Below are 20209 nucleotides of genomic sequence, written 5' to 3'. Positions count from 1 at the left end.
GCTTACCATTTGGAATTTTTATTCACAAAAAAATAGAAGATTTACTGTTATGCAGACTACTGCATTATTGTAATAATTGTATAAATAATGTCAACTCATTCTTGACAGCGTACTGGAATTTAGACTGGCAGGCGGACAGGTATTGGACGGTGACGTCATTTGTTTACTCTTGAGCTTCGCTAAAGAATAGAACATTTTCGCTACTGTGAGCGCAATTTCAAGGTACTTTTCGTCATGAAAGCAATCAAAATCATATCTATTTCTGTAATATATCTTTCATTCTATCAAATGAGACCGAAAAAATGAGAATATAACCATAACAACCATACAAAAATATACCGCTAAGCGGCCGCTAATGGCTGAGAAGTGAACTCCGCTATTTATGGTCTGATTTCTTTCATTTTTGGTGTACGTGAAGAAGTATCTTTCCATCATACATTGCCCAAGTTTGAATAAGATAACCCAACAAACAACTGAGAAAATAATAATAATAATAATAATAATAATAATCTAATATAATATCTTTATAATAATAATAATTACTACACGTACATGTACAAGGTATACAGGCCTAGCTGACATCAGTGACATACTACTGTATAGAAAGCCGCTTGTTATGCAGAGTATTTCAAGAAAATTAGGTCAGTGTCCCAGGATAACACCCACACTAGTCGGCTAACACCCAGGTACCCATTTACTGATGGGTAAACATAGACAACAGGTGTAAAGAAACACGCCTAATGTTTCTACCCTGGCTGGGAATCGAATATTTACCAAAAATCATATATGGCTAACCCAAGCCAGGTACTAAAAATAAGCCACGTTGACTTTTTTGGGTTATCCTAGGTTCTCTACACATATGCTGCTATGTGTGATAATCTATAGAGAGAAAATAACTTTTTATGTTTCATGTTTATGGTGCAGTACGAGTGTATATCACAGTTAACCCTGTGCTATACTCCGTTTTCTCTAATATAAGCCCCCAAGACAGGAATAGGAGAATGGTATTTGTATTCCATATCCTCTTCATACCTCCGTCGAACTGCTCTGTGTTATGCCAAATATTATTCATTCTGGAGTATTTAACATGTTTTATGTTATTTATATTGTTTCTTATGTCATATTAGATCAATTGTGATAGGCAAATAAGCTGTAGTGTTGATATTAGCATAATAATAAAGCATATTCTCCTGCTTCATGAGACTGAGCTCATGGCAACCGACAGTGGCTTCAAAGCCACCTTATCTTTAATGGATAATGTACTGTGTAGGTGCTTTACATAATGAGAAGCATTTCTTTTATTCATTGGAACCATGGCTAGGGCTAAAAGTAAGCAGGTTAAAACAATAAATGGAGAAAAAGAAATTGGAATGACTTATGCAGCAAGTAGCGCCACCAAACAGTACCAGCAGGTTGGTGTGGCGACCCTGGAAATTTGAAATTATGCTAGCCAAAATTAGTGCCGAATAACTGAAGGAACCGAATAACTGATTGCCGGATTTGTGATGGCGGACCTGTAAGTAGCGAGACTCTTAGTGATTTTAATGTGTACCTGCATGTCAGCACAGTGTATAAGTATATTTAGGTGCAGGTACACATAAGTATAATTATCAGAGTACATACATATAAAATACTCAATAACTTTAAAACACTTGAAATTTTGGAAAATTTCCAGACATAATAGAGAGATGTGCTCACAGAGAATGTAAACAAACTGGGTGGGGTGCACTGTATTTGAAAGACCGCTTGCCGTTTAGCAAATTTTGGTCATAATTTGAAATTGCTGTATTAGCAGAATGCCGTAAGGCGGGGCCCTACTGTAGTTTAATCCTGTTTAACCTATCTAAAATTGGCCCAAATTTAGTGGCTGTTAACATCAGTGAAATGTAATTTTGTGATATGGCTGATATTTAAAGAGGTATAGAACATGAATATAACTTACCATGTTTGGCAAAATTATTTTGACAGAAAAGCAAAGCTGGCAAGTTTGAGCTATAAAAGTATGACATACGTACCTGCATAAATTCAATATACATAGTATACAGTAAAAAAATTTAGCTGTAGCTTACTTTTATTAATTTCCAAATATGTGACAAGCAGCGTTTCATAAAACTAAGAAACGGGTTGGCAGATTGTACAGTGGACCCCCGCTTTACGATCAGCTCCCAATGCGACCAATTATGTAAGTGTATTTATGTAAGTGCGTTTGTACGTGTATGTTTGGGGGTCTGAAATGGACTAATCTAATTCACAATATTCCTTATGGGAACAAATTCGTTTAGTACTGGCACCTGAACATACTTCTGGAATGAAATAATATCGTAAACCGGGGGTCCACTGCATTTAAGATTGTAAATGGAATGCAAGTGTAGATTTAATATTGTGGGAAATGCTTTTAGCTATCTGATATAGTATTATATAAATGGTTTAGGAAACAGATAAGTTGATGAATGAGATACTTGTGCAACACTTGGGTTTCTTTATTGTAGAGACGTTTCTCCAACCAGTGGCTTTGTCAGTTCAACACAGAGAAAAAAACGAGGAAGATGTAAAGGAGTTTGAGGTACCAGCTCTTCAGCCTGGAGATGGTGTTAAGTTTATCAGTTTTGATAGAAGTACAGCCCATCAGTCTTGATAAATATACATTATATGAAAGGAGAAGGGGTTTATATACTGGAGACAGCTTAGGTGAAGCAGTTGGAGGCAGCTTGGCATGGTCTACATCCACTAGTGGATTCTGTCCACTAGTGATGCCACCTCTTAACTGCTTCACCTTGCCTGTTTCCACTATACAAGCCCCTCTTCCGAGCATATGGCATATTTTTATCAAGTTGATGGACTAAACTCTTCATCCAAGGCTGAAGCACTGATTACCTCAAACTCCTTCACATCTTCCACAGTTTTTTTTTTTCCTCTGTATTGGACTGATGAAGCCACTGGCTGGGAAATTGTTTCTACAGTAAAGGTACCCACATGTTGCATGAATGTCGTGTTCATCAAATACATTTCCTAAAGACATGCTTACTCTCAGTTTGTTGTTTTTGCATCTGTTGCAGAGGGCTTGATTAAACACTTCATCCCAAAGAAAACATTTTATAAACATTTGCATATATTTCCTAGACTTGCTCAGTACACCATGTTAACTTCAAGTTACAGCACATCTTAACCATTGTTATATATTATTATTAGTATTTTGTTTTCAGTGTTAGTATTATAACTGAAAAGATCCTGATCCACCAATTATGTCATATCACTGAATGTTACCGAACAAATTAGCACTTTTCAGAACAAAGTTGAAGCTTAAGCATATTTTGCTGTAGCAGTAGAATTGGTGCTAGAGTTGATGAATCACAGCTACATTTGATTCAGTGATTTCCACTGATCATGGCAAATGTCTCACGAAAACTTTAGAAGCTTTCTGTACACTTTTTTTTTTTCCACAATTGGAAAGTAGTACAGGCTTGTTATATATAAATCATACACAGTATTGTTGGGAACTGGAATGTGTTCAAATCCAGATTGGGCTTATTGTAATGTACAAGCATACTAAAGACTGATCAAGTGCACAAGATGTCCACATGGGTAAAATAAAGCAGAATACAGTACTCTGTATTTCAGCCTATTGCAGTCAGTCTGCTGAAGAGGGCCTTGGAAGTAGGCTGAAATACTGTATACCCTACTCATCAGTTTTATTTTATTAATTTGGGTTTATTTATGCCATATTTTGATAGTTTATTTTTCTTGAAGATTACTGTACTCGATGTTAATATATGCTACTATACTTTTTTTTTTTTTTTTTTGTTCTTTCCAAATATTGACTTTTTTAATATACAGTACAGTAAATAGTGTATGTTCTTCAGCATAAGTGTTACAGTACTGAAAATGTTTTTATAAGATTTTAATTTGTTTTGAAACATTGTTTATTTCTGTGCATGAGCAGTGATGAATCTGTGGACTTTGCTGATGTTCATTGTGACTGGATCTTTTGATACTCATGCTAGAACATAAATATTGTAATTTAAGTAATTCGTGTGTACTCAAATTTTGTTTGGCAAAATTTGAGTATTTTGAGTAAGTTAAGCGATATGGCTTGACTTCATGCTGGATGGGGTGGTGTACTGCAGCAGATAGACATAGGTCATTGTACAAAATTTTAATTATACTTTCAGCTGAGAACCATTTTAATCATAAACACTTCATAGGGGTCAAAAATTGTTAAATTTAATGTGGTGTTGGTATAAAATACAAAGTTAATGCTTTTCCTTAAATTTATATAATTTATTGTACTGTATTATATGACTGCACTGTTGATCATGAAGTCTAGCTACTGAAAAGTGTGATGTCATGGATAACTTTGGATTAGAATAGTACAGTCTTCTCTGGATCATTGACAGGTGACTTTACCTTGACACAAATGTTTGAGATCCTACGCAACAAGGAATCTGGAATTTGTCGTGGCTTAGATCACGATCATCCTACTGCTGGTAGTATGGTGAGTTTTAAGAGAGAGCTTGTGAATGCTGTTTTAGATCTCATAAATGAACTATGTACATATATACTGTACATAAGATGGAAGTGTACCTTACTCTCATAATGAGAATTTAAGCTTGAAGTAGGTGGTGCCACCTTCAAGAGAGGTAGGTGCCTTGATGCTAGTGAAGGGCTCTTGATCCAAAGAACTGGAGCTACCCTCCCTTACCTTGGACTTACTCTGATGACTTCCCATTCCCCAAGGCACTATATGACCCCTATGGGTTTAGCACTCCCCCATGAGCTAAAAATCCATATGGTGCTTGTATATCGGTGATGGATTCTATCCAAGGACTTGGAGCTACACTTCCTTGGATCAAACCTGATTTTATCTTGTTCTTTAGGTGCAAAAGATAGGAGGTGCTGTGTATGTAGTAGTTACCCCATGAATATAATAGCCATATGAACTTCATTTGTTCTAACGTTGCAATATCTTGCATGGTACATGAAAGTTTTTGTAGTATCCCATTTTTATTAAGAATATTTACAAGATAAAAAACTACTACATTAGGTTTTATCATACTGCATTTTGTTATTCAACTTTCGACAAACTTATTTTCTACATAAAAAATCTTCATTAAAGTCATATTTTTATGTAAATTTTTATGCACCCACCCCTGCACTGATAGAAATTTAACATTTAGAATTTTTTTTTTTTGTGTTAGGCCCTAGAAGTATGGAAAGAATGAGGAGAGAAAAGACCTGGGATAGGATAGAGCAGTAGAAAAAGTTATGGATACACAGGGAAAGGGCTTTACCATTTAGGGTTGTTTTTGTCAGGGTGACTGTGTGGCATATAGATTAGCCATGCTCACTTTAACTTTGTTGTGACACTGGTGTATATTACTGATAGTCAACATCAAAGGCCCTCTGATTACTTTTAATTACTGTTATTCAGTAAATTACTACTGCACTCTTAAAAATATTCTGCAAGTATGAAGAGACTTGTATATTTTTCAGTGAAATTATAACAAGTCTTCTTTATCTGAATTCAACAGCTGATTTGTAATTATTAGTGTGTGTGTGCGCGTGCATGCCTGCTGTATGTTTATGTATGTGGGCATGCTTTCTATATGCCTATGTATGTGGACATGCATGTGCATATGCTAAATTCCTGGGTATATGATAGCCAAAAATATATGTATTATAGTTATTTTAATACCTTCCAGCTTGTATGGTGTTCTTTGATCTTTTATAGGTGTCTGTCATCAGTCATGGTTCTGGACGACCCAGTTGCCATTGGTTCACCGGAACACCTGATCCTCAGCGTTCAGTGTTTAAGCCATTCATCTTCACCAACAATGTCAAGATCTCTCCACATATCCAGAGCCCCAAGATTCCTGATGAGGAGGATCCTGCAAAGGCAAGACCTTAGCTGTAATATTTTTATGCACAAAATAAGCATATGAATGCTTGTGTGTTTATACACCCACATTTAGAAGAACAGCATTTAGGTGTTTTTGGTATTCATATTTATAGTCACATGTTATACAGTGGAACCTCTACTTGCGAGTTTAATCCGTTCCATGACCTTGCTCACAACTGGATTTGCTCATTTGCAGAATCAATTTTCCTCATTTAAATTAATTGAAATGCAATTAATCCGTTCCAGTGGAATTCTGTACTTCATTAATTTCGCTAATATCAATTCTACGGCTTATTTATCTATCTCACTTCATCTAATATGACATAATAAACAATATAAATAACATAGAAACCTGATATATACTCTAGAATGAATAAAATATGTCATTCATGTAGTGGTATGGGCGGTGTCGGCGGTGGACGAGAGTTTGTCTGGAGACCGGGCAAAATTCTTCATGAATAATTTCGCTAATATCATCTATACTGCTTATTTATCTATCACAGTTCATCTAGTATGACATAACAAACAATATGAATAACATAGAAACATAATATATACTCTAGAATGAATAAAATAAGTCATTCATGTAGTGGTATGGGCGGTGTCGGCGGTGGACGAGAGTTTGTCTGGACACCGGGCAAAATTCTTCATTAATAATTTCGCTAATATCATACAGTGGACCCTCGACCAGCGATGGCATCGATTAACGATAAATCTGACTAGCGATACATTTTATCGCAAAAATTTTGCCTCGATTAGCGCTAAAAAACTCGACCAACACTATTCCTTCCGTCTGAGACGCGTCCACTTCTGGCCAGTGTTTACAAGCCAGCCAGCCACCGCGGTCGCTTCCAAGCATACAATCGGAACATTTCATATTATCACAGCCTTTTTAGTGATTGCACCTGCAAAATAAGTCACCATGGGCCCCAAGAAAGCTTCTAGTGCCAACCCTACAGCAAAAAGGGTGAGAATTACTATGGATATGAAGAAAGAGATCATTGCTAAGTATGAAAGTGGAGTGCATGTCTCCGAGCTGGCCAGGCTGTACACAAAACCCCAATCAACCATCGCTACTATTGTGGCCAAGAAAACGGCAATCAAGGAAGCTGTTCTTGCCAAAGGTGCAACTATGTTTTCGAAACTGAGATCGCAAGTGATAGAAGATGTTGAGAGACTGTTATTGGTAATGGTAGTAGGGTGGTAGACAGCAACCACCCAGGGAGGTACTACCGTCCTGCCAAGTGAGTGTAAAACGAAAGCCTGTGATTGTTTTACATGATGGTAGGATTGCTGATGTCTTTTGTCTGTCTCATAAATATGCAAGATTACAGGTATGTCTTGCTACTTCTACTTACACTTAGGTCACACTACACATACATGTACACATTTATTTATACACACTCATCTGAGTTTTCTTTGATTTTATCTTAATAGTTCTTGGTCTTATTACTTTTCCTTTTATATCCATGGGGAAGTGGAATAAGAATCTTTCCTCCGTAAGCCATGCGTGTTGTAAAAGTCAACTAAAATGCCGGGAACAATGGGCTAGTAACCCCTTTTCCTGTAAAGATTACTAAAAAGAATAAGAAGAAGAAAATTGTCAAAGTGGGAAGTCTGAATGTGCGTGGATGTTGTGCAGATGATAAGAAAGAGATGATTGTGGATGTTATGAATGAGAAGAAGCTGGATGTCCTGGCTTTAAGTGAAACAAAGCTGAAGGGGGTGGGAGAGTTTCAGTGGAGAGGAATAAATGGGATTAGGTCAGGGGTTTCAAATAGAGTTAGAGCTAAAGAAGGAGTAGCAATAATGTTGAAGGATAAGCTATGGCAGGAAAAGAGGGACTATAAATGTATTAATTCAAGGATTATGTGGAGTAAAATAAAGATTGGATGTGAAAAGTGGGTTATAATAAGCGTGTATGCACCTGGAGAAGAGAGAAGTGTAGAGGAGAGAGAGAGATTTTGGGAAATGTTGAGTGAATGCGTGGGGAGTTTTGAATCAAGTGTGAGAGTAATGGTGGTTGGGGATTTCAATGCTAAAGTGGGTAAAAATGTTATGGAGGGAGTAGTAGGTAAATTTGGGGTGCCAGGGGTAAATGTAAATGGGGAGCCTTTAATTGAGCTATGTGTAGAAAGAGATTTGGTAATAAGTAATACATATTTTATGAAAAAGAGGATAAATAAATATACAAGGTATGATGTAGCACGTAATGAAAGTAGTTTATTAGATTATGTATTGGTGGATAAAAGGTTGATGGGTAGGCTCCAGGATGTACATGTTTATAGAGGGGCAACTGATATATCGGATCATTATTTAGTTGTAGCTACAGTTAGAGTAAGAGGTAGATGGGAAAAGAGGAAGGTGGCAACAACAAGTAAGAGGGAGGTGAAAGTGTATAAACTAAGGGAGGAGGAAGTTCGGGTGAGATATAAGCGACTATTGGCAGAAAGGTGGGCTAGTGCAAAGATGAGTAGTGGGGGGGTTGAAGAGGGTTGGAATAGTTTTAAAAATGCAGTATTAGAATGTGGGGCAGAAGTTTGTGGTTATAGGAGGGTGGGGGCAGGAGGAAAGAGGAGTGATTGGTGGAATGATGAAGTAAAGGGTGTGATAAAAGAGAAAAAGGTAGCTTATGAGAGGTTTTTACAAAGCAGAAGTGTTATAAGAAGAGCAGAGTATATGGAGAGTAAAAGAAAGGTAAAGAGAGTGGTGAGAGAGTGCAAAAGGAGAGCAGATGATAGAGTGGGAGAGGCACTGTCAAGAAATTTTAATGAAAATAAGAAAAAATTTTGGAGTGAGTTAAACAAGTTAAGAAAGCCTAGGGAAAGTATGGATTTGTCAGTTAAAAACAGAGTAGGGGAGTTAGTAGATGGGGAGATGGAGGTATTAGGTAGATGGCGAGAATATTTTGAGGAACTTTTAAATGTTAAGGAAGAAAGAGAGGCAGTAATTTCATGCACTGGTCAGGGAGGTATACCATCTTTTAGGAGTGAAGAAGAGCAGAATGTAAGTGTGGGGGAGGTACGTGAGGCATTACGTAGAATGAAAGGGGGTAAAGCAGCTGGAACTGATGGGATCATGACAGAAATGTTAAAAGCAGGGGGGGATATAGTGTTGGAGTGGTTGGTACTTTTGTTTAATAAATGTATGAAAGAGGGGAAGGTACCTAGGGATTGGCGGAGAGCATGTATAGTCCCTTTATATAAAGGGAAAGGGGACAAAAGAGACTGTAAAAATTATAGAGGAATAAGTTTACTGAGTATACCAGGAAAAGTGTACGGTAGGGTTATAATTGAAAGAATTAGAGGTAAGACAGAATGTAGGATTGCGGATGAGCAAGGAGGTTTCAGAGTGGGTAGGGGATGTGTAGATCAAGTGTTTACATTGAAGCATATATGTGAACAGTATTTAGATAAAGGTAGGGAAGTTTTTATTGCATTTATGGATTTAGAAAAGGCATATGATAGAGTGGATAGAGGAGCAATGTGGCAGATGTTGCAAGTATATGGAATAGGTGGTAAGTTATTAAATGCTGTAAAGAGTTTTTATGAGGATAGTGAGGCTCAGGTTAGGGTGTGTAGAAGAGAGGGAGACTACTTCCCGGTAAAAGTAGGTCTTAGACAGGGATGTGTAATGTCACCATGGTTGTTTAATATATTTATAGATGGGGTTGTAAAGGAAGTAAATGCTAGGGTGTTCGGGAGAGGGGTGGGATTAAATTTTGGGGAATCAAATTCAAAATGGGAATTGACACAGTTACTTTTTGCTGATGATACTGTGCTTATGGGAGATTCTAAAGAAAAATTGCAAAGGTTAGTGGATGAGTTTGGGAATGTGTGTAAAGGTAGAAAGTTGAAAGTGAACATAGAAAAGAGTAAGGTGATGAGGGTGTCAAATGATTTAGATAAAGAAAAATTGGATATCAAATTGGGGAGGAGGAGTATGGAAGAAGTGAATGTTTTCAGATACTTGGGAGTTGACGTGTCGGCGGATGGATTTATGAAGGATGAGGTTAATCATAGAATTGATGAGGGAAAAAAGGTGAGTGGTGCGTTGAGGTATATGTGGAGTCAAAAAACGTTATCTATGGAGGCAAAGAAGGGAATGTATGAAAGTATAGTAGTACCAACACTCTTATATGGGTGTGAAGCTTGGGTGGTAAATGCAGCAGCGAGGAGACGGTTGGAGGCAGTGGAGATGTCCTGTTTAAGGGCAATGTGTGGTGTAAATATTATGCAGAAAATTCGGAGTGTGGAAATTAGGAAAAGGTGTGGAGTTAATAAAAGTATTAGTCAGAGGGCAGAAGAGGGGTTGTTGAGGTGGTTTGGTCATTTAGAGAGAATGGATCAAAGTAGAATGACATGGAAAGCATATAAATCTATAGGGGAAGGAAGGCGGGGTAGGGGTCGTCCTCGAAAGGGTTGGAGAGAGGGGGTAAAGGAGGTTTTGTGGGCAAGGGGCTTGGACTTCCAGCAAGCGTGCGTGAGCGTGTTAGATAGGAGTGAATGGAGACGAATGGTACTTGGGACCTGACGATCTGTTGGAGTGTGAGCAGGGTAATATTTAGTGAAGGGATTCAGGGAAACCGGTTATTTTCATATAGTCGGACTTGAGTCCTGGAAATGGGAAGTACAATGCCTGCACTTTAAAGGAGGGGTTTGGGATATTGGCAGTTTGGAGGGATATGTTGTGTATCTTTATATGTGTATGCTTCTAAACTGTTGTATTCTGAGCACCTCTGCAAAAACAGTGATAATGTGCGAGTGTGGTGAAAGTGTTGAATGATGATGAAAGTATTTTCTTTTTGGGGATTTTCTTTCTTTTTTGGGTCACCCTGCCTCGGTGGGAGACGGCCGACTTGTTGAAAAAAAAAAAAAAAAAAAACGTCCACTCCCAAATATCTGAATACATTCACCTCCTCCATACTCTCTCCCTCCAATTTGATATCCAATCTTCCATCACCTCATCTTTTTGTTATCCTCATAACCTTACTCTTTCCTGTATTCACTTTTAATTTTCTTCTTTTGCATACCCTACCAAATTCATCCACCAACCTCTGCAACTTCTCTTCAGAATCTCCCAAGAGCACAGTGTCATCAGCAAAGAGCAACTGTGAGAACTCCCACTTTATGTTTGATTCTTTATCTTTTAACTCCATGCCTCTTGCCAAGACCCTGGCATTTACTTCTTTTACAACCCCATCTATAAATGTATTTAAACAACCATGGTGACATCACGCATCCTTGTCTAAGGCCTACTTTTACTGGGAAATAATTTCCCTCTTTCCTACATACTCTAACTTGAGCCTCACTATCCTCGTAAAAACTCTTCACTGCTTTCAGTAACCTACACCATACACCTGCAACATCTGCCACATTCACATATAAAGATACACAACATATCCCTCCAAAGTGCCAACCAATTCACGACTGCATATTGGAATGGACAGTGACGTCATTCGTTTACACTGAAACAGCCAAGCAATGGACCATTTCTCCTAGGTTGAGCTCTTTCAAGGCACTTTTCGTCATGAAAGCAATCAAAATCATATCTATTTCTGTAATATATCTTCCATTCTATCAAATGAGACCAAAAAAACGAGAATACAACCATAAATCCATACGAAAATACCACTAAGGGGTGACTAATTGCTGAGAAGTGAGCTCCATTATTTATGCTTAGATTTCTTTCATCATCATTATTATTATATAAATAATTTGTAATTTTTATTCACAAAAAAATATAAGATTTACTGTGACGTCATTTGTTTACACTGAAACAGCCAAGCAATGGACCATTTCTCCTAGGTCGTGCTCTATTTCAAGGTACTTTTCGTCTTGAAAGCAATCAAAATCATATCTATTTCTGTAATTTATCTTCCATTCTATTAAATGAGACCAAAAAAACGAGAATGCAACCATAAAAACCATTCGAAATTACCACTAAGGGGTGGCTAATTGCTGTGAAGTGAACTCCATTATTTATGTTTAGATTTCTGTCATTTTTGGTATACCTTAAGAAGCATCTTTCCATCATACATTGCCCAAGTTTCAATAAGATAGTCCAACAAACAAATGAGATACAATTCCCGAGATCAAGAGCAAGAGCTCCTCACCAGTGTCAAGGAACCTGTCTTGAGGTCTGCTCGCGTATGGAAGCAAAAAATCGACCCATCGACTGCTCGTATTTGGAAAAACTCGCACGTGGACATGCTCGCAAGTAGAGGTTCCACTGTATTTTAAAATATTTGTTAGTATTACTACTAATGTTATTGCCAAATACTGTGTCCTGGGTGGCTCAGGATCAACTGAAGTTTCAGATCTATCATTCAGTGGCCATTGGCAGCCACAGCACTGTATTACTACTTGCATTACTACTAAATTCAGTGCCCTGGGTGGTCTACAGTGAACTTGCCTCATTGAGGAGTTCTATAACTCCTTCCAATCTGCCCCACCCCCCCAAAAAAAGAAAAAAAGCGAGAGCATGCAAAAGTGTAAGTAAAATAGTGCGAGCTGAGAGAAGAGCAAGCAAGTGTGAGAAGCAACGAGTGTGTATGTACGTACATAAGCCAGAACAAGCTCGCATGCATACAAGTGAAAGATGGGGAGGGAGGTATAGCTTACTAAAATCTTTACAGATGAAGGCAACCATAAGGTATCACATGTCATCTCTCCCAATATATTGTCAAACACTAAACCTGTCCTTGGCTGTCGCCTTACCTCCTCCTGCTTTGACTTGACTGGGCTTATTTGTCTTGTATCATCTGCTATTTTATAATGCTCCAGAATAAACTGAAATGTCTTCCAGTTCTCATGTCTTATTGTTGTGTATCTCAATTCATATCAGAATATGTCTCCACTACTAATAATTCCTCTATCTTGCTAATTCTGTTTCATCCACGTTTTTCCCAGTTACATTTATTAATCCTTCCAGCTTATGGAAGCATTTTCACGTGTTGTAATCCTTACTCCAAAGATGTTTTGGCAACTGTGATGTGCAGTACTTAAGTGTAAATCAAAGGATTTTACTATATGTATTTACATTTTCAGGTTACTCCTCGATTTTCCAAGAAAGTCAATAGAAGCCACTTACTGTACCGCCGTCAACAGGCTGCTACTGAGAATGGTGGGAACATCGTTGATACTTTGCGGGACCTTGAGAGAAAGTGTGTTCAAGAAACTGAAGCATGTCTTCAGAGCTTTGATCCAGAGAGGTTGTCAGAGATGGATGACTTGTTTAAAGATTGTGTTGATTCTGAGCTCAAGTTTTATAAGTAAGAATTTTTTTTTAACAATGGCAGCTTCACTATTACTAAGTCATTATGCTACTGATTATGAATTTTATGTACTGGTTTAATTTTTGTTTTTCTTTCCTGTTTCATGGGAGAAAAACAGGTAATATTTTTCCAGTGTGTTTCATTCATATTTTACTAATTACAATATTCCTGAGGCCCTGTTGGCCAATAAAAGAAGGGTGAATAATATGCAAGTTAAAAGGTAGTAATGCAGTTTTGAAATATTACCTAGTGGATGTAAATTTTTTGGCAGTTGTGATCAGGACTATTGCTTTACTTATAGGACATGAGTATTGACTCATAATGATGGATTTAACTCCATAGCCTCATGATGAGTTCTTCCAGCAGATTCCATAACATATGGATTAAACAATAAATTAGTAAACTTTTTTTTATACTACCATAATTTAGTATACATAGTCACTGTTAGAAAAGTACCTCATCAAGAATTAAAATGTCTAATATAAATTAGTAAAATTTATATATCACAATTAGTCTTATACAGGTATTTTTTAAATTGTAGTTATTCATGAGAAAGATTGCACTAAGTGTACATGCTGCACACTAAAGTGGACATAATTTTTATTCAGTATTTAAAAAAAAATTTTTTTTTTCACTTTTACAAATTATTTTTATTCATAAATTTGAAGAAAGTTAAACATAAAGCATGTTTTATTAAAAAATCTAGAGGAATTGTAGTTTACTTTTCATTGCAGTATCATGTACTGTACTGTAAAGAATAATTCACAACCATCCCACAGTTAGGAGGCGAAACTTGAGACAGTGTTTTGCTCCGTCTTAACATTATCAAGTCACACTCGATGACAGTCATGATAATGGTCCAGGACGGAATGAAGGATCATCTGAAGTTAACACCTAAGTATGAGTTAGTGTACTGTACTGTGCATTCTTTAAATTTATTCCGGCGCTATTTGAACCATGTGGGCTTTGCTTTTTGAATATATTGTGAAGACTTGAATGATCGTTTATACGTAACTTTCAGAATATACTAATTTTTTTTCTCCTAGGAATTTTTATCTAGCCTTGGTAAATATGTCAGCTGAAAATAATTGTTTTTGGGTGCTTCTTTGCCTTACAATACAGTATTTCAGGAAAATGGCATCGACACTATCTGATGATATATTAAAAGTATCATTACATTGGTGATTTCATAACAATGCTCTGCGATAATCATATAATCTTTTCAAAGCAAAGACATGCAATATGATGTCTCGAGTATTTTAGCAATATTTTCTTTGATATTTAAGATGAATAAGTATTTGCCTGTGGCATCAAGAATTTCATAGGCAATGATGTATTTTAATTCCAGTCTAATACTGTTACTTCTGATAATTGTAATCTATTTAGGCTTTAATTATTTTTTGTAATATTCTACCAATATTTTGTAGGATGAATATCATAAATGTCTGTATAGCTTATTTACATGTTTATCACATTATGTCATACTCTACATTGCTGGAGTTTTACATGAATTTTCTGTATACCAGTTTGTAGGATCTACATATTTTCTATATTTTAATTATATTTTCTTTACTATTTCTTCCCTTTCATGGATTTTTTTTTGGGGGGGGGGGGGGGGGTTGATGCTACTATAAAGTGGACTACTGTTGATGGATGAAATTAGGAATCTTACATAACACTATCAGATGCAATATCAGGACATTTATAGATGTAAGCAATGAAACCTAGTAATAGCATATATGAGGTGGCTAATCCGTAACTCACACTTATGACATAAAAAAGATGTTACAAAAAATGTTAGAAGCTGCATCAGTTAGTTGGCAACCTGTTCTCAAAGTAAAGTTCTTTTTCACACACTTTACAGCAAATTGGTTTCTGCACTCTAAAGAGCATCAAAAATTATGTACTGTACTGTATTGTTTATCCTTTAAATAAAGATAGGTGAACAAAGCCAAAATTAATCTATACGTGCATGTAGCCACCAATAATGAAATAAATGAGAGGCTTATGTCTGCCAGCTCAGGATACATCAGTGCTGCTTGCAGTGTCAGTAATCACATACACTAAGTTGGATGGGATGTAGTTGGATATAGCTTGGTATGAGCATTTTTTCACATTTTTATGGTAGACCAATGAAGGTTTTGGTGATGTTACCTCGAGATAGTTTCATCTTTTGTACTGGAATGTAAATTTGCCTTATACTTTTCTTTCACTAAATATATATTATATAATTAATATTTTGAAAAATGAAAACATTTTTTAAATGGGAGGTAGCTGTCATAAGAGCATTCATTGAGAGTTTCAGATTCTTGAAAGTCTTGCAGAATCTCACACCTCTTAGTGCCATTTGCTTGATTGCACTTTACTTGCCCAATTGTATCTTTTACTCCGTTTCATACCATACAGTGACTTATAATGGAGAATTACAAGAAACCAGAGCCTGTAGTGCTATATACACTTTCAGGAATTCAGCTGATGAGCATGGTCAAGATAATTTATTGTACTAATCTTTTTATTTAGTTCAAATCCTGACTGGTGTGTTTGGAGTGAGACTGTCATAAATGAAAGTGAATGCTTTTAAGTCATTTCTCTGAATTTATTTATGGTGTGATTTTCTTAGATCTAAAGAAACCAAATAACCAGATTTGTTTTAAAATTGGCTGTTCAGTAAGGCTCAGACACTACAACATTCTTCGATATATTATCCTTAGTGTAACATAGTGAATATAATTTAGAAGGTAGAAATCTTAAGCCATCAGTTTTATAATTGTATTGGAAATATAAGTAATAAAACAAATCAGTGCTTGAAGTTCTAGTCTTTTGAAGTCTTCAGTAATGGGTGTGTTAATATATAGGTTAATAATTTTCACCTGCATGATGAAATCACTCAATGATCAGGCATATACTCTATCCATTAACATTTAAGTGCTTACAGTACTTGCAGAGAGGGAGTAATTATTTTTAAAATTGAATGAGTGGAATTCTCTCTCTAATGACCAAAATTGATTTAAGGTATATTAGTCATTATAGAGAATACAAGGGTGGCTTTCTGGCTTACCTCAAATTACTCTTAGTATGGTCTCTGCTGCATGTAATCAATTGATCTTGCTTGAAAATTTTTGTAGTGTTGGAGAAGGCTAGAGTTCAATTGCTGTATTACTAACGGTGAATCATAAGTTGGTTCTTAGCATTTGTTATAAAACCTAGTTCTGTCATGCATTGGTTTAGTTCGTGTACTGTACATTTTGTTATTCACCTTGTCCAAAGAAATCCACTAAAAGTTGATCAACAGATATGCTAAGACCCAACTTGGTTAAGCACAGCTCATTACCATTTATTTCTTTAAATGGCCATAAGCCGCTTATTACTTTCTGAAATTTGAGGTTCTCCTGCCAGGTTTTATGTAATTTTCTTTTTTATAAAACTTACCACAGTTGAAATGAGGGACTTATCATTTTATTTTAGAACTCTTTTACTATAGAACAGATGTAAAAAGAATTCTTCCAAATTTTATTTGGACTTACCAGTTTTGTAGATGCTTTTTGAACTGAAATTATTTTCCAAATCTGAGAGATTTTTGAATACTGTAATAGAGCTCAAATAAGAAAAATTTGAGTATTCTTTTACAATAAAATCTAATAAAGGATGCTTGGTAGGTGAACCCTTTTATTTTTAAGTACAGTATTTTTAAGCATGGTATTGAATTCTAAGTTATTAAACAAATTGTTTGATCCTCAAAATTTAGCACTAAATCCCTATGCACTACTGCTGTCAAGGACATGTCCAGTTCCCAAAACTGTAGCAGGAGTCACCACTTCACTACCTATCCTTAATAAAAGTCTGCAAATTCTAAATGAGCTTGTATTATCCTGAACAGTAATTACTTTTTTAGGTGGAATTTGTGTTTCAGAATTTGGCTTCCCTGTTGACCAGTCTTGGGGTCTCATTTCAGTACTAATTAACACAAGCTGTTGTACCTGTACACCATTTACGTAATTTTTGTCTGTGAGAGTGCTACACGACCCTTGTAGGTTTAGCACTTTATCCGATTATAATAATTTGCGAGAGCTCTCTCGTTCCAAGACTAAATGGGGAATTATTAGATTTAGGAGAAGTGCTAAACTCATAGGGGTTGTAAAGGACCTTGGGACTGGGAGGTAATCAGGTTTGATCCAAGGAAGAAAATCCAATTCCTTGGATGAAGAGCCCCATCACCAGCATCAAGAAACCTTCCTTGAGGGGAGCCAGGGAAATTAATTACAGACCTATTATTCCAGTAATCTTATGTTTAAATCCTGAGGAAGCCTGTTCTTGTACATTACATAGTGTATCCCTTTAAGGATGTGAATTGATGCTGAAGGCAGGTTTTCTAGAATTTGAGCTGCCCTCTCCATGGATTAAGCCTCATTCCCCAGGCACTGTGTGACCACTATGTGTCGAGCATTTATCTATGATTATAATAGTAATAATTTAACCCTTTATCGGGCAGGCTCTAAAATCAATGGGATCTTGGCTGGTAACATGCACACCAAGATTAACACAATTTAACATTTGTAGATATCTTAACCCCTCAAAGGGAGGTTCCTTGATGCTGGTGAAGGACTCTTGATTTAGAGAATTGGATCTGTGCTCCAATTCCCTGAATTGAGCTTAAATACCTTCTATTACTCCCCCCCCCCACAGGTGCTGTATAATCCCTACAGGTTTAGCACCCCCCCTTAATTATTATGTAATTTTTTTTTTTTAACAGCCATTGCCCATGAAGGCAGGGTGACCCAAAAAGAAAGGAAAACCCAAAAAGAAAAAACTTTCACCATCACATACACATTCACTGTCTTTGTAGAGGTGACCCCTCAAGGAAGGTTCCTTGATGTTGGTTAGGGAATTGGATCTGTGCTCCAGTTCCCTGAATTAAGCCTGAATGCCTTCCACATCCCCCCCCCAGGCGCTTTATAATCCTCCGGGTTTAGCGCTTCCCCTTGATTATTATAATAATAATTTGTAGAGGTGCTCAAATACAACTTACACATCCCTCCAAACTGCCAATATCCCAACCCTCTCCTTTAAAGTGCAGGTATTGTACTTCCCATTTCCAGGACTCGAGTCCGGCTAACCAGTTTCCCTGAATCCCTTCACAAAATATTGCCCTGCTCACACTCCAACAGCTCATCAAGTCCCAAAAACAATTTGTCTCCATTCACTAGCACACTCATGCATGCGTGAAGGAAGTCCAAGCCCCTCGCCCACAAAACCTCCAACCTTTTCGGGGCTGACCCCAACCCCGCCTTCCCCAACAGATTTATATGCTCTCCAAGTCATTCTGCTTTGTTCCGTTCTCTTTAAATGACCAAACCACCTCAACAGCCCCTCTTCAGCCCTACTAATACTTTTAGTAACTCCATACATCCCAATTTCCACACTACGAATTCTGTGCATAATATTTACACCACACATTGCCCTTAGATGCATCTCCACTGTGTCCGCCTCCTCTCTGCAGCATTTACAACCCATGCTTCACACCCATACAAGAGGGTTTGTACCACTATACTCTCATACATTCCCTTCTTTGCCTCCATATATAACATTCTTTGTCTCCACAGATACCTCAATGCACCACTCACCTTTTTTCCTTCATCAATTCTATGGTTACCCTCAACTTTCATAAGACCCATCCCCTGACAAGTCAACTCCCAAACATCTGAAAATGTTCACTTCTTCCATACTCCCCAATGGAAATAAGTCACTGACTTTTTTGGGATATCCTAGGTTCTTTACACATATGCTGCTATGTATGATAATCCATGTAACTGTATTTGTATATACCTGAATAAACTTACTATTTCCCTCCCTCCCAATGTGATATCCAATTTTTCTTTATCTAAATTGTTTGATACCCTCATCACCTTACTCTTATCAATGTTCACTTTCAACCTTTACACACCCTCACAAACTCATCCACTAACCTTTGCAACTTTTCTTTAGAATCCCCCAAAAGCACAATATCATCAGAAAAGAGTAACTGAGTCAACTCCCATTTTGTATTTGATTCCCCTTAATATAATCCCACCCCTCTCCCTAACACCCTAGCATTTACTTTTTTTTACAACCCCATCTATAAATATGTTAAACAACCATAGTGACATAAAACTCTCTTACAGCATTTAGTAACTTGCTACCTATTCCATACACTTGCAACATCTTCCACATTGCTCCCCTGTCCACTATTATATGCCTTTTCTGAATCCATACATGCATTGGAAACTTCCCTGCCTTTATCTAAATACATACTGCTTCAATGTAAACACTTGATCCACACAACCCCTACCCATTCTAAAGCCTCTTTGCTCATCAGCAGTCCTGCTCTCTGTCTTATCTCTAATTCTTTCAATAATAACCCTACCATACACTTTACCTGGTATTCTCAGTAAACTTATTCCATTATAATTTTTACAATCTCTTTTGTCCCCTTTCTCTTTATTTTATTTTTTTTATTATCACACTGGCCAATTCCCACCAAGGCAGGGTGGCCTGAAAAAGAAAAACTTTCACCATCATTCATTCCATCACTGTCTTGCCAGAAGGGTGCTTTACACTACAGTTTTTAAACTGCAACATTAACACCCCTCCTTCAGAGTGCAGGCACTGTACTTCCCATCTCCAGGACTCAAGTCTGGCCTGCCGGTTTCCCTGAATCCCTTCATAAATGTTACTTTGCTCACACTCCAACAGCACGTCAAGTATTAAAAACCATTTGTCTCCATTCACTCCTATCAAACACGCTCACGCATGCCTGCTGGAAGTCCAAGCCCCTCGCACACAAAACCTCCTTTACCCCCTCCCTCCAACCTTTCCTAGGCCGACCCCTACCCCGCCTTCCTTCCACTACAGACTGATACACTCTTGAAGTCATTCTGTTTCGCTCCATTCTCTCTACATGTCCGAACCACCTCAACCCTTCCTCAGCCCTCTGGACAACAGTTTTGGTAATCCCGCACCTCCTCCTAACTTCCAAACTACGAATTCTCTGCATTATATTC

The 20209-nt window shown here is 37.2% G+C and overlaps 1 protein-coding gene across 2 annotated transcripts in view; it reads left to right on the top strand.

Annotated features, from left to right (window-relative positions):
• LOC138853231 (secernin-1-like) overlaps positions 1 to 17026 on the top strand; it is a 42639-nt gene extending 25613 nt beyond the window's left edge. The window contains exons 2-4 of one of the 2 annotated variants that reach the window (XM_070088813.1): positions 5729 to 5893; positions 12946 to 13169; positions 13952 to 17026. In XM_070088813.1, coding sequence (XP_069944914.1) covers positions 5729 to 5893; positions 12946 to 13169; positions 13952 to 13955 — 393 coding nt within the window. In that variant the 3' untranslated portion in view covers positions 13956 to 17026. Of the gene's footprint in view, positions 1 to 4394; positions 4493 to 5728; positions 5894 to 12945 lie in introns of those variants that run through there. The other variant, XM_070088814.1, reaches the window with a different exon arrangement.
• Positions 17027 to 20209: the final 3183 nt, after the last annotated feature.

This window comes from Cherax quadricarinatus, chromosome 26 (assembly GCF_038502225.1).
Source record: "Cherax quadricarinatus isolate ZL_2023a chromosome 26, ASM3850222v1, whole genome shotgun sequence".
NCBI classification, from domain to species: domain Eukaryota; kingdom Metazoa; phylum Arthropoda; class Malacostraca; order Decapoda; family Parastacidae; genus Cherax; species Cherax quadricarinatus.
The sequence above is the reverse complement of the archived record's forward strand: the minus strand, read 5'-3'. Positions and strand labels throughout refer to the sequence as shown.